The sequence below is a fragment of the Hyaena hyaena genome, unplaced genomic scaffold (assembly GCF_003009895.1).
Source record: "Hyaena hyaena isolate Hyena2069 unplaced genomic scaffold, ASM300989v1 scaffold_1544, whole genome shotgun sequence".
In the NCBI taxonomy this organism is placed as follows: Eukaryota; Metazoa; Chordata; class Mammalia; order Carnivora; family Hyaenidae; genus Hyaena; species Hyaena hyaena.
Window position 1 is genome coordinate 158,576 of NW_024082179.1, and position 14,952 is coordinate 173,527.

The following is a 14,952-nucleotide window of genomic DNA, read 5'->3' on the forward strand; positions in this document are numbered from 1 at the left end:
GGTCCCACAGTCAGTCTGTCTCCATTGGCAGAGTTTGAAATGTGCTGCTCAGTACTGCCTACTTTTTAATGTTTTATTTATTTCTAAGAGAGGGAGACAGCGTGAACAGGGGAGGGTCAGAGAAAGAGGAAGACACAGAATCTTAAACAGGTTTCATCCTCTGAGCTAGCTGTCAGCACAAAGCCTGACATGGGGCTCGAACCCACAAACCATGAGATTATGACCTGAGCTGAAGTTGGACGCTTAACCGACTGAGCTACCCAGGCGCTCCATTACTGTCTACTTTTGTGCTTCCTGTGTGTGACAAAAGCCATGCTGCAGGGAGAGAGTAAAGCCAAGGACAGAGAGATGGGTTTCTATCACAACCCCAAATCTACTTACCTAATACATATGTCCACCTCTGTTTTCTGTTTTCTGCAATAATGTTGGCCCCCAGGAGGATCTTAATCCAGAAAAGATGTCATGATAAGCAATGGTTGTTGTACTGTGAATCATATAGATCCATCCTGCTGGTATGTTTTTGTGAAGCATCATTGACACGTGGTCTCTCAAACAGATTCTGGGTGCATCACTGCAGTGGAAAGAGGGCCATCATTATATTTTAATACTAAGTAGTATTGAGAAGCAGGAAACTTTGCTTCTTGTTTTCCATGGCAAATGTATTTGACCTGCATCTGGCATTTTTTTATAACCACGTATTCTAGAAAATAACATTAGAGTGGAAAAGAAGTGAGAAGGGAAAGAAGCATTATCCTCCCCACTCTGTTTCTTTTTAAACCAAGATATCCAGGGCTTCTGGGTGGCTTAATTGGTTAAGTGTCTGACTTCGGCTCAGGTCATGATCTCACAGTTTGTGGGCTCAAGTCCCATATTGGGCTCTGTGCTAACAGCTCAGAGCCTGGAGCCTGTTTCAGTGGGCCTCACTGGGGGTCCCCCTACGTCTCTCTCTCTGCCCTTCCTCAACTTGTGCTCTTTCTCTCAAAAATAAACATTAAAAAACCCCCATAAGATATCCAGTGGTGAATCTCTGTATTTTCCAATCTCAAAATATACCTCCCCATTATACTATTATACATTTTTGTGTTTTGTGACTTAATCCTATTAAAAGTCATATATGAAATTATGAACCAAAGCCTATGATTGTTGGTATTCATATATTGGTGAAGTAACTTGTTAAAGTCCTGAAAGTATTGGCAAAATTACAGTCAGGCCTCAGCTAGGTATCCTTTGAGTGATACAGATGAACTTTTTATTGAAGGTGGGAAAATGGGATATAAATTATAGCGCTCAAGGCAGTGTCTAGTAGTAGAAAATCAGAAAAATATGAGATGGGAGCTTAGACTGTGTCCCAGTGTTTAGGTGGTGGACAGTTTCTAAGCTCTCACGGGGCTTTACTCTGTCTAGTTTCAAAAAGATAGTAATGACATTTCCTTTTGTTCTTTTAGCTGATATTTTAAATGGACTTTGAACCTCTTGGAAGAAAGAAATTCTATGTAAACCTAAATGTTTTGTTATTATTAACAATGACTACAATAAATATTCAAAGTAAGTATGCAATAAATATTCATTGTTTATCACCATTCCTCCTGAAATACCAATAAAATGAAGATAAAGAAATTAAAAAAAAAAGATTCAAAACTCATAAAGAACAAATGAGCAGATAGGAAATACCAACAGAGTTTTGCAAGGATGAAAAGGATATGGCTGTGTGGGGACTGGCTTAGGTTTCTGCTTTTCTCCATTTGGCTTAGTGCTGGGGGTGCAGGGTGGAGCCAGGAAGAAACAAGCTGATTTGTACCTTATGGCCCTCAAAAGTCTCAGGAATTAGAAGGCAGGGATGTGGGTGTGGCAAAAACTAGAAGACTAGTTTAATCTGTGTGATAAGCAGTTAACCTCCCACCCCTCAAGTCTCAAGCTGAGACTATACAGCTATGAAATTGTCCCTGTCCAAGGGCAGACAGAGGTTGAGCCAGAGAGACATCAAAGGGAGCTGGAGGGATGCCAGGTAAGCTAAGGCAGGAATGTGGTGCCTTATGGAGAGTCAGGATGAGATAGTCTATGCTGCAGTAACAACAACAGAAAGACCTTGGAATTTCAGTGGCTCAACATAGCAAAGGTTTGCTTCTTGCTCACAAAATGTCTTGTTGGCTGGACAACTCCTCAGGGCAGCTTTCTTCTGTGTGGTTAGGATGGTATTGAGGCCATACATAGCTAACTGCCTAGGGAGAAGAAAGGGATGGAGGAAGTCCCCTGACTGCTACGTGCCTCAGATGAGAGGTGACATACTCCTGCTGCTCCAGATTTGGCCACATGACCCATCGCATCTGTGAGGTAGGCTGGAGCTCCAGGGGAGCACATCGGTGTTCTAGAAATACAAACTGTCTCTGTCACATGGGATTAAGTGAGGGTCTGGGGAGAAGGGTGAGGCTGCACCTTCATCTGCCATCTCAGCCTCCCCCTTCTCCGCTCTCTGAGTGCTGACTGCTGGTCTGAATCATTCTCAGGCTGAAGTGCGAGGCTTCCTTTCTGTAGAAATCCACTGTCCAAGGGAGAAAAAGACACAGGTCCAGAGAGGTAGGGGGACCCCCAGTGAGACCCGCTGGTAGATAAGCTCCTCGTGAGGATACAGAGCTTCTGTCAGCATTTTAGGGCCTTTTGTGTGGTTTCTCTTAAACAGGATTTTATTTATTTTATTGAGCACATTCTGTGTCCCAGGAAATGTTCCGGATGCTGAGGATATAACAATGCAAAAAAAGAAAATAGACAAAATTCCCATTCTCATGAAGCTTTATTTTAGTTCGGGGAGATGGAAAAACATAGATAGATCCTATGTCACATGCAGGTAAGTGTTAGAGTGAAAAAGGAAACCTGGGAAGCAGATAGGGAGTGTGTGGAATGGGGAGCTATTTAATGGAGTGATGAGAGGCGCTGTTGCTTGAGACCTAAGGAAATGAGGGAGTGAGCTGTGTGATCATGTTGTGGGGGGAGAACTTTCCGGGCAGAGGGACTAGTCAGTGCAGAGGCCCCCACATGGAGGCATGCTTGGCACACTCCAGGAATAGCAAGGAGAAGTGTGGCTGGAGGGAAGTTAGAGGCACAGCAAGGGCTACCTTGTGTGGAGACTGGTGGATGATTTAAAGGACTTTGTCTTTTTACCCTAAGTAAGGCTAGGACCACTGTAATGGTGAGCAGAGGAGGGACTTTTAAGAGGGTCCCTCTGGTACCTGTGCCTTGGGAAGGCAGGGCAGAATCCACAAGAGCAATGAAGAAGGAATGAGATTACTTCATGTTGCATTTAGATGTGGTGCCTTAATTCTCACTGCTGTGTTGTATTCCATTGTGTGTATGTCCCACATTTTATTTATGTATTTTATTGTGAATGGACTGTTGGATTATTTCAGTTTGGTGACTATTGCAAATAATGCTGCTATGAACACTGACTTCTGTATCTTTTTGTGCATCACCTAGAAGTGAAATTCTGGGTGCATGGGTTCCATTTTAGTAGATAATGCCAAATAATTTTCCAAAGTGTTTGTTTCATTTACATTATCTCCCATTATCACCAATATTTGGTGTTGCCAGTTATTTTCCTTTGAGCCATATGGTGGGTGAGTCATGATACCTCACTATAGTTTTATTCTGCATCTCCTTGATTATTAATTAGGGTGAATACCTTTTCATATGTTTATTAGACATTTGGATCCTCTCATTTGTGAAGTACCTATAAAAGCTCTTGCACATTTCCCAATGTGTTGTATGTACTTACTTGTTTTATTTTTTTTTATTTTTTTTATTTTTTTACAAATAGTTTATTGTCAAATTAGTTTCTACATAACACTCAGTGCTCATCCCCAAAGTGCCCTCCTTCATGCCCATCCCCCCCTCCCCCCCACATCCATCAGTCCTCAGTTTTTGTCAGCATTCAAGAGTCTCTCATGGTTTGCCTCTATCCCTTTCCCCCACCATTTCTGCCCTTCTTCTCCCCCTTGGTCCTCCGTCAAGTTCCTCCTAATCCTCCTATACGTGCAAACATATGGTATTTGTCCTTCTCTGCCTGACTTATTTCGCTCAGCATAACACCCTCAAGGTCCATCCATGTTGCTACACATGGCCAGATTTCATTGTTTCTCATTGCCATGTAGTATTCCATGGTATAGATAAACCACATCTTCTTGATCCATTCATCTGTTGATGGACACTTAGGCTCTTTCCATGTTTTAGCTATTGTGGAGAGTGCTGCTATGAACATTGGGGTACATGTGCTCCTATGCCTCAGCATTTCTGTATCCCTTGGGTAAATTCCTAGCAGTGCTATTGCTGGGTCATAAGGGAGTTCTATTGTTAGTTTCCTGAGGAACCTCCACACTGTTTTCCAGAGGGGCTGTACCAGTTTACATTCCCACCAACAGTGTAGGAGGGTGCCCGTTTCTCCACATCCTCGCCAGCATCTAGAGTTCTCTGATTTGCTCATTTTAGCCACTCTGACTGGCGTGAGGTGGTATCTCAGTGTGGTTTTGATTTGTATTTCCCTGATGAGGAGGGATGCTGAGCATCGTTTCATGTGTCTGTTGGCCATCTGGATGTCCTCTTTGGAGAAGTGTCTGTTCATGTCTTCTGCCCATTTCTTCACTGGGTTGTTTGTTTTTCGGGCGTGTAGTTTGGTGAGTTCCTTATAGATTCTGGATATTAACCCTTTATCTGATATGTCATTTGCAACTATCTTTTCCCATTCCGTTGGTTGCCTATTAATTTTCTGGGTTGTTTCCTTGGCTGTGCAGAAGCTTTTAATCTTGATGAGGTCCCAACAGTTTATTTTTGCTCTTGATTCCCTTGCTTTTGGGGATGTGTCAAGTAAGAAGTTGCTGCGGTGGAGGTCAAGGAGGTTGTTTCCTGCTTTCTCCTCTAGGGTGTTGATAGTTTCCTGTCTCACGTTCAGGTCCTTTATCCATTTTGAGTTGATTTTTGTGCATGGTGTGAGAAAATGATCTAGTTTCATTCTTCTGCATGTTGCTGTCCAGTTCTCCCAACACCATCTGTTAAAAAGGCTGTCTTTTTTCCATTGGATATTCTTTCCTGCTTTGTCAAAGATCAGTTGGCTGTATACTTTTGGGTCCACTTCTGAGTTCTCAATTCTGTTCCATTGGTCTATGTGTCTGTTTTTGTGCCAATACCATACTGTCTTGAGGATGACAGCTTTGTAGTAGAGGCTGAAGTCTGGGATGGTGATACCTCCCGTTTTGGTTTTATTTTTCAGTATTACTTTGGCTATTCGGGGTCTTTTGTGGTTCCATACAAATTTTTGGATAGTTTGTTCTAGTTTTGAGAAGTATGCTGGTGCAATTTTGATTGGAATTGCATTGAATGTGTAGAGTGCTTTAGGTAGTAATGACATCTTAACTATATTTATTCTTCCTATCCATGAGCATGGAATGTTTTTCCATTTCTTTGTGTCTTCTTCAATTTCCTTCATAAGTTTTCTATAGTTTTCATCATACAGATCTCTTGTATCCTTGGTTAGGTTTATTCCGAGGTATTTTATGGTTTTTTGTGCAATTGTGAATGGGATCAGTTTCTTGATTTCTCTTTCTGTTGCTTCATTATTGGTGTATAAAAATGCAACCGATTTCTGTACGTTGATTTTGTACCCTGCAACTTGGCTGAATTCTTGGATCAGTTCTAGTAGGCTTCTGGTGGAGTCTGTCGGGTTTTCTATGTAGAGTATCATGTCATCTGCGAAGAGTGAAAGTTTGACTTCCTCTTTGCCAATTCTGATGCCTTTGATTTCCTTTTGTTGTCTGATGGCTGATGCTAGGACTTCCAGCACTATGTTAAACAACAGTGGTGAGAGTGGACATCCCTGTCGTGTTCCTGATCTCAGGGGGAAAGCTCTCAGTTTTTCCCCGTTGAGGATGATGTTAGCTGAAGGCTTCTCATAGATGGCTTTGATGATGTTTAAGTAGGTTCCTTCTATCCCAACTTTCTCGAGAGTCTTTATTAAGAAGGGATGCTGTATTTTGTCAAATGCTTTTTCTGCATCTATTGACAGGATCATATGGTTTTTATCTTTTCTTTTATTGATATGATGGATCACATTGATTGATTTGCGAATGTTGAACCAGCCCTGTAACCCAGGAATGAATCCCACTTGATCTTGGTGGATGATTCTTTTGATATGCTGCTGGATTCGATTTGCAAGGATCTTGTTGAGAATTTTTGCATCCGTATTCATCAAGGATATTGGCCTATAGTTCTCTTTTTTTGCTGGATCTCTGTCTGGCTTGGGAATCAGAGTGATGCTGGCTTCATAAAATGAGTCCGGGAGTTTTCCTTCGACTTCTATTTTTTGGAATAGCTTGAGAAGAATTGGGATTAATTCTGTTTTAAATGTCTGGTAGAATTCCCCAGGGAAACCATCAGGTCCAGGGCTCTTATTTGTTGGGAGATTTTTGATCACTGATTCGATTTCTTCACTCGTTATGGGTCTGTTCAGGTTTTCTATTTCTTCCCGTGTGAATTTTGGTAGTGAGTGTGTGTTTAGGAATTTGTCCATTTCTTCTAAGTTGTCCAATTTGTTGGCATATAATTTTTCATAGTATTCCCTGATAATTGCTTGTATTTCTGAGGGGTTGGTTGTAATAAGTCCATTTTCATTCATAATTTTGTCTATTTGGGTGCTCTCTCTTTTCTTTTTGATAAGCCTGGCTAGAGGTTTGTCAATTTTGTTTACTTTTTCAAAAAACCAACTCTTGGTTTCATTGATCTGTTCAATTGTTTCTTTGGTCTCTATGTTGTTTATTTCTGCTCTAATTTTTACTATTTCTCTTCTTCTACTGGGTTTAGGGCGTTCTTGTTGCTCTGCCTCTAGCTCCTTTAGGTGAGCTGTTAGATTTTGGACTTGTGCTTTTTCTAATCTCTTGAAATAGGCCTGGAGAGCAATGTACTTTCCTCTTAGGACTGCCTTGGCCGCATCCCATAGATTTTGAATTGTTGTGTTTTCATTTTCATTTGTTTCCATATATTTTTTAATTTCCTCTCTAATTGCCTGATTGGCCCATTCATTCTTTAGAAGGGTGTTCTTTAACCTCCATGTTTTTGGCGGTTTTCCAGACTTCTTCCTGTAATTGATTTCAAGTTTCAAAGCATTGTGATCTGACAGTGTGCATGGTATGATCTCTATTCTTTTATATTTATTGAGGGCTGCTTTATGTCCCAGTATGTGATCTATCTTGGAGAATGTGCCATGCGCACTTGAGAAGAAAGTAAATTCCCTGGCCTCAGGATGTAAAGTTCTAAATATATCCGTCAGATCCATCTGGTCCAATGTGTCTTTCAAGTCCATTATTTCTTTAGTGATTTTCTGTCTGGTTGACCTATCCATTGCTGTAAGCGGAGTATTAAAGTCCCCTGCTATTAGCACATTCTTATCTATAAGCTTGTTTCTGTTTGTGATTAATTGTTTTAGATATTTAGGTGCTCCCATATTCGGTGCGTAGACATTTATGATTGTTAGTTCTTCCTGATGGATGGACCCTGTAATTATTATGTAGTGCCCTTCTTCATCTCTTGTGATTGTCTTTAATTTAAAGTCCAGTTTGTCTGATATAAGTATCGCTACTCCGGCTTTCTTTTGATTTCCTGTAGCATGATATATATTTCTCCATCCCCTTACTTTTAATCTGAAGGTATCTTCCCGTCTAAAATGAGTTTCTTGTAGACAGCATATTGATGGATTTTGTTTTTTAATCCATTCTGCTACCCTATGTCTTTTGATTGGAGCATTCAGCCCATTTACATTCAGTGTTATTATTGAAATATGTGGGTTTAGAGTCTTTGTATCTTTTGTAGGGTTCATGTTTGTGGTGGTGTCTCTGGTATCTTTGTTCCTTGCAACCTTTCCTTCAGAGCATCCCCCTCAGGATTTCTTGTAGGGCTGGCTTCGTGGTGACAAATTCTTTCAATTTCTGTTTATTTGGAAAGGTTTTTATCTCTCCTTCTATTTTGAATGACAGGCTTGCTGGATAGAGGATTCTTGGCTGCATATTTTTACTGTTCATCACATTGAAGATTTCCTGCCATTCCTTTCTAGCCTGCCAAGTTTCAGTAGATAGGTCTGTCACCACTCTGATAGGTTTCCCTTTGTATGTTAGGGCCCTTTTCTCCCTAGCTGCTTTCAAAATTCTCTCTTTGTCCTTGTATTTGGCCATTTTCACTATGATATGTCGTGCAGAAGATCGATTCAGGTTACGTCTGAGGGGAGTCCTCTGAGCCTCTTGTACTTCCACATTTACTTCCTTCCCCAGGTCGGGGAAGTTCTCTGCTATAATTTGTTCCAGGACTCCTTCAGCACCTTTCCCTCTCTCTTCCTCTTCTGGGATTCCTATGATACGGATATTGTTGCGTTTGACCGTATCGCTGAGCTCTCGAATTCTTCTTTCCTGTTCCTGGATCAGTTTGTCTCTTTTTTTGTCAGCTTCTTGTTTTTCTATAATGGTGTCTTCTAAATCACTTATTCTCCTTTCTGCCTCTTCAATCCGTGCATTGGAGGCCTCTAATTTATTATGGATCTCATTTATCGCATTTTTTAATTCTTCATGCCTATTTTTATTTTCCATTCTGTCTGTAGCCATAGTTTCTTTGATGTCCCCTATGTTTTTTTCAAGCCCAGCTATTAATTTTACCATTATTATTCTAAAATCTTGTTCAGTGATGCTGCTGATATCTGTTTTGAGCAGTTCATTAGCTGTCATTTCTTCTTGGAGTTTCTTTGGAGGAGAGGTCTTTCGTTTCGTCATTTTAGTTAGCTTTCCGGCTCTTGTTGGTTTTAAAGACCTATTATTCTCTCTGTTTCTATGAGCACTGCTATATCCAAGAAGGCTCTTTGACTTTCCAGGGCCTACCCTTTCAGAGAGTGTTTTTTGAATGGTATCCCCTGGTCTCTCTTGTTGGGACCTTGGTTATTTTATTTTCCTATTCGTAGTGATATTTGGGACTCTCCACCTTGTGCACTCTAGCTTGTTTCTTGAGGTAGCCCTGGAAAAGAAAACAGACAGACAAACACACAGGGAGCAGGAGCACACAAACGCACAGGCTAATTCAACTAACATGCAAAGCGGGAGGGAAAACGAAAAAGTTAAGAGAAAAGATGGAGGAGGGAGGGCGAATAATAGGGAATATAAAATACATAAAAGGGTCAAAAAGGGGAAAGGAAAAGGAAAAAAGAAGAAAACCGATGGACAAAGAACGGTTTAAAGGATATAACCAGATTTCCCAGCTACAGTTAAATAGCCGTGTGTATGCAGTGCTGGTTGAGGAGCATAGAGAAACAGAGAGAAAGCAGGGCGGGATGAGACACAATTGGAAATAGAATGAACAGGCAGAAGGGATAAGAAGCTTTTTTCAAAGAGGTAAAGGGTAGAATATGGTTGGATAGGTGAGAGAAGGGTGCTGGAATTATCCAGAGAAACTATATAGTCTAATTACTCCTGAGAGAAATAGCTGAAAATGTCAGTAGGTGTAGAATTTACATTTACACAATGGACTCGTGAACGTTTAAGCAAGCTGGCGACCAGAGTTAATCAGGTCAGTGTTCTGGGGAAAAAAGAGAGAAAAGAGAAAAAGACGAAAAAAAGAAAGAGTAAAAAAGAAAAAAAAAAAGGAAAAAAAAAAAAAAAAGGGAGGAGAGCACCTCTCAGGCAGGGATGGGCGTGGCGTGATCCAATGCCTCAGGCGGGAGCTCTGCCTCGGCGGTTGTGGGGAGGAGAGTGACGGTGCTCCAGTCCCTTCTCGAAGCAAGCGCTGCTCCTCACTCTTTTGGGGGTGTAAACTCCCCGTACCAGGGGCGCAGCCGAAGTTGGTTGCACTCTTCAACCCAGGGCAGTTCCAATCTCCAAATCCCCGTCCGCGCGCCCCGCTGAAGTTGCCTTAGACACAGCTTCCCAGGCAACCCCCTCGGGCAATTCCAGGCTCCCTGCCGAGCTCTGGGAGCGGAGTCAGAATCGCTGCTTCCTTCTCTGGGTCGGGCTGGCGCGCATGGGCGGGGGCTTGCCCGCAGGGTGTTCTAAGCCGGAGTCCGCTGGAGTGGGGAAAACCGGGTCCCTCTATGGCTCGTCACCCGAAACACGAACTCACAGGCTAATTTCCCAGTTTTTAGTTCCTTGCCTTCCCTCTCGAGTCCCAGCCAGCCAGGGGCGCGGACGCCCGGTGTCTGCGCGGCTCTTCCAGGGGCCCCAGCCGCCCGGGAGCTACAATGGCGGCAGGCGCGCCACCACTCTGAAGTCTAGCCTCCAGGAGCAGCACAAAGAAGCAGTTTGTGTGATCAGCCCCCTCCAGGACCAGCTGGCGCGAGGGGACCTGGTGTGCAGGTATTTGGCAAGTACGGTCTTTCCAACGGAGGTTTTTCTCCCCCGTGCGGAGGTTTTTCTGTTTCGGACTCTCTCCTTTTCCCCTCTCACTCCCCGTAGAGGGTAGAGGGGGATCGCCTCCCACCCTGGAGTCTCCGATCCCGGCCCGATTTTATCTTCCCCGGTTCGCACTCACGTTAGAAGGCTCTCTCAGTGGATTCTGCGTCTTTTTTCTCCCAATCTCTCAGGTTTTGTAAGGTTTCCAATGTCTTCAGATCTTTTCTGTGTGATGTATGGGCGCGAGTGCAAGTACGGAGCTCCTTACTTCTCCGCCATCTTGCCCTCTCTCCTGTACTTACTTGTTTTAAAGAGATCTTTATATATGCTAGAGATAAGCCCTTTGTCCAGTTATTTGTAATTTGTCAGATGTGTATAGACACACACACATACACACACACACACACACACACGTATTACCTTCTTGCATTCAGGGGCTTGCCTTTTAATTTCACAATGATCTTTTTGATGTCTTGATTAAAATAAAGATTTCCTACCTCAATTTTAGAAAGATTTTTTTCCTGTGTTATCCTTAAATAGTTTTATTTCTCCCTTTTGCATTGAGAACTATAATTTACTGTGAGTTGATTTTTTTTTTTTTGTGAGTTGATTTTTATAATAAAAAATTTTATTTCATTTTTCCATATGAACATCCAGTTGATCTAGATCCATTTATTCAAAAGTCAGCCCTTTCCTCACTGCTGTGCTATATCGTCTTTGTGATGTCAAAGTGTTCTTATATGCAAGAGTCACCTCCTGGATTCTCTGATCTTTCGGGTTATTTGTCCATACCATACATTGTCTTAAGTAACTAAAACTTTATAAGTAAATCTTGGTATCCAATAAAGTAATCTCTTTTTTTTTGTTGTTCAATATTGTTTGGCTATTCATAGTTCTTTGCATTCTTGTATAAATTTTGTAGTCAGTTTGTCAAATTCTACAGAGAAACTCCACTAGAATTTTTGATGGGATTATAGTGCATCTGTAAATCAATATAGAGACAATTGACATCTTTACCATAGTTTGTTTTCCATCTTGAGCATCTACTAAGATCATCTTTTTTAAAAAAATTTTTAACTGTTTTATTTATTTCTGAGAGAGAGAAAGAGAGAGAGAGAGAGAGAGAGACAGCGTGAGAAGGGGAGGGGCAGAGAGAGAGGGAGATACAGAATGTGAAACAGGCTCCAGGCTCTGAGCTAGCTGTCAGCACAGAGCCTGATGCAGGGCTCGGACTCACAAACCATGAGCTCATGACCTGAGCCAAAGTCAGACACTTAACTGACTGAGCCACCCAGGCACCTGTACTCAGATCACTTTAATTTCTCTCAATAATATTTTGTTTTATAATTTTCTGAGTAGAGGCATTACATAGCTTTAATGAGCTAGAAATCCTATCTATCTTTCATTTTTTTGGCATCATGGTGCATAGTGTTCAATTATCTATTGCTGTGCCACAGGCCACCTCAAAATATCACGGCTTAGATATCTATAGTTTATTATCTCTGATGATGCTATGGGCATGACCTCTGCAGGTCTTGCCTGGAGTCCTTCCTGTGATGGTGTTCAGATTATGGCTGGAAGATGCTTGATGGTCCCAGTGGCCTCACTTATATATTCAGAACTTTGATGCCACTGAAGTTGGGTCTCCCCTGTCATCAGTTAGTAATCTAGGTGGGGCATCTGTCTGTGGCAAAGAGAGCACTGTGAAAAGGAGTGTCCTAAGAGGACAAAAGCAGAAGAGGCAGTCCTCTTAAGTCCTAGGCTCCAAAATCCACATGATATAACTTCTGCCACACTCTGTTGTTCAGAGAAAGCCATAAAGTTAGTCCACATGTGAAGGGGTAGAGATTATCCCCACCTCCTGATAGGAGAAGCAGCCACCCACATTACAGTACGAAACGGCGCGTGGGATCTGTCTCTGGGAAAATGTGTCACATATGGCATGTATTTTAGTTCCATTTTCTGTTTGTCATTGAAAAATGGAAATGAAACTGATTTATGGATATTGACCTTATACTCAACTACTTTGATAACTTATTAATTCTAATGGCTGATCTGTACATTCTTTTGAATTTTCTTTGTATAGAATCATGTCATTGGGAAAAGAAAAGACAATTTTGTTTCTTTTCAATCATCATAAGTTTTATTCCTCATCTCAGAGGGAACATTTTCAATATTTCATAATAAAGAGCAATGTTTAATGCAGATTGTAGTGATCAGTTAAGTTCCCTTCTATTTCAAGATTGCTAAGTTTCTTGTTTTGTTAGTATTTAAAAATTTTTTTTTAAATATTTATATTTGAGACAGAGAAACAGAACATGAGCAGGAGAGGAAGAAAAGTAGAGAGAGAGGGAGACACAGAATCTGAAGCAGGCTCCAGGCTCTAAATTGTCAGGACAGAGCCCCATGCAGGGCTTGAACTCACAAACTGTGAGATCATGACCTGAGCCAAAGTCAGTTGCTTAACCAACTGAGCCAGACATCCCTGTTTTGTTTGTTTGTTTGTTTGTTTGTTTTAAGATCGTAAGTAGATACTGAATTTTCTACTGTGACTTTTCTTTCTTTTTTGAGATGACCATAAGAAAGTTCTCCTTTATTCTGTTAATATATATAGTGAATCACCTTGATTGATTTTTGAATGTTCAGCAAATTTGCTTCCCTAGGTTGAACTCAACTTTCTCATGCTGAATCTCTTGATTTTGTTCAATGTTTTTGTTCAGGGTTTTGATTATGTGTTTTTGGGGGAGATTGGCCTTTTATCTACATTTTTCAAAATGTCTTTATGAGGTTCTTAATATTAAGGTTATGCTTTCTTTATAAAACACAATGGGGAAATAAGTCAGGCAGAGAAGGACAAATATCATATGTGTGCACGTATAGGAGGACTAGGAGGAACTTAACAGAGGACCAATCGGGAGAAGAAGGGGGGAAATGGTGGGGGAAAGGGAGAGAGGCAAACCATGAGAGACTCTTGAATGCTGACAAAAACTGAGGACTGATGGATGTGGGGGGGAGGGGGGGATGGGCATGGAGGAGGGCACTTGTGGGGATGAGCACTGGATGTTATGTGGAAAGTAATTTGACAATAAACTATTTGTAAAAAAAAAAAAAAACACAATGGGAATAGTTCCTCGTTTTCTTTTCTGGAAACATTTACTTAAAAGTGGTGTTATCTGTCATTTAAGTGTTCAGTAGATTCCGCTAGTGAAGTCTAGTGGGTTGGATTTTTTTGTTTTTTGCTTTTTGGAGTTTTTTTGAAGGAAAGTTTGGAGTTACAGGTTCAGTAGTACCCAGGACTAGTAAAATTCTGTGTATTTTTGTTGTATATGTTTTGTTTGGTTATGTTTTCAAGGAATTTGCCCATTTCATCTGTTTTCAAATGTATTGGCAAACATTGTAATTAATATTCTGTTATCCATCTAATATCTATAGGGACATACCTTGTTGTTGTTCATACCTGTGTGAGAGCACAATGAATCTAGTCTTGGAGTATTAAAAGAGGTTGGAACCAATTGCTGCTGTCAGAGCAGAGGTATTCCTAGGACCTTACTGACAGGAAGAGCATGCAAATAGGAAGAAGAAAGTCCTACTCTGTGCCCAACTTTTCAGGTTACTCCATTTTCCCCTATTAGGAGATCCCAAAAGCAAGTCACTTAACAGAAAAAAAAACATAAGCTTACAGAGATCCAACCCCAGTATTAGAGAGCAGCGGATTTGGAATGAGAGATCATAGCTTAATAAACAGCACACTCTCACACGGAAATATTTTCAGTGTCCTCTTGACCTCACCCCAGCTAGAGGAGACCTGAGAACAAACTGAGGACTAATGGGGGGTGGGGGGGAGGGGAAGGGGGGTGATGGGCATGGAGGAGGGCACTTGTGGGGATGAGCACTGGGTGTTATATGGAAACCAACTTGACAATAAACTATTAAAAAAAGAAAAAAAAGAATCCTTTTTCTTTCCGCTCCATGTTCCCACTCTTATCCTTTTCCTTGGGGTATGCAGAGATCATTTGGGTCGAGGCTCTTACCAAGATCTTCCTTTTCCTATTTCAAGAATCCTTATGAACAACTGTAGTACAATTTACATTCACATTGTCATTGTCCATTAAGATTTTAAAATAAATATTACAAGATTTGTTCTCACTATTGCTTACTAAACTCTGTCTTCACCTCCCATGGGTCCTTGTTTGATTTGGTTCTTTGGCAAGAGTATACTGAAGTATCCTCAGCGAGGACACCTGAGACCCCTGCTTCCCACTCTGCACATCCCATGATCTCCTTTGTACTCACATAATAATAGCTTGCCCAGGTTGAGAATTTTTGGATTAAAAGTGAGAAATGTGATGTTAAGCTGATTGTTTCTAGAAACAACTTATTCTTTTTCTCTGGAAGCTTATATCTTGTTCTTGAAATTCAGAAATTTTAGCAGGATGGATCTAAATTCTGCTTTTTCAGAACCCTTTCAAATCTGAAGACTTGAGTTGCTTTTCCTTTGATATAGTTTCTCTGCTTATTCTCTGTCACATGTTTTGTCTTCTCCCCCAACATCTTT

General features: G+C 41.2%; 1 protein-coding gene across 1 annotated transcript in view; it reads left to right on the forward strand.

Annotated features, from left to right (window-relative positions):
- Nucleotides 1-2,287: 2,287 nt before the first annotated feature.
- LOC120225976 (protein FAM189A1-like) overlaps nucleotides 2,288-14,952 on the forward strand; it is a gene marked incomplete at its 3' end in the record, with an annotated part of 101,635 nt that continues 88,970 nt past the window's right edge. Inside the window, exon 1 of the mRNA XM_039224169.1 lies at nucleotides 2,288-2,331. Within this exon, the coding sequence (XP_039080100.1) occupies nucleotides 2,311-2,331 (21 nt within the window). The remainder of the gene's footprint in view (nucleotides 2,332-14,952) is intronic.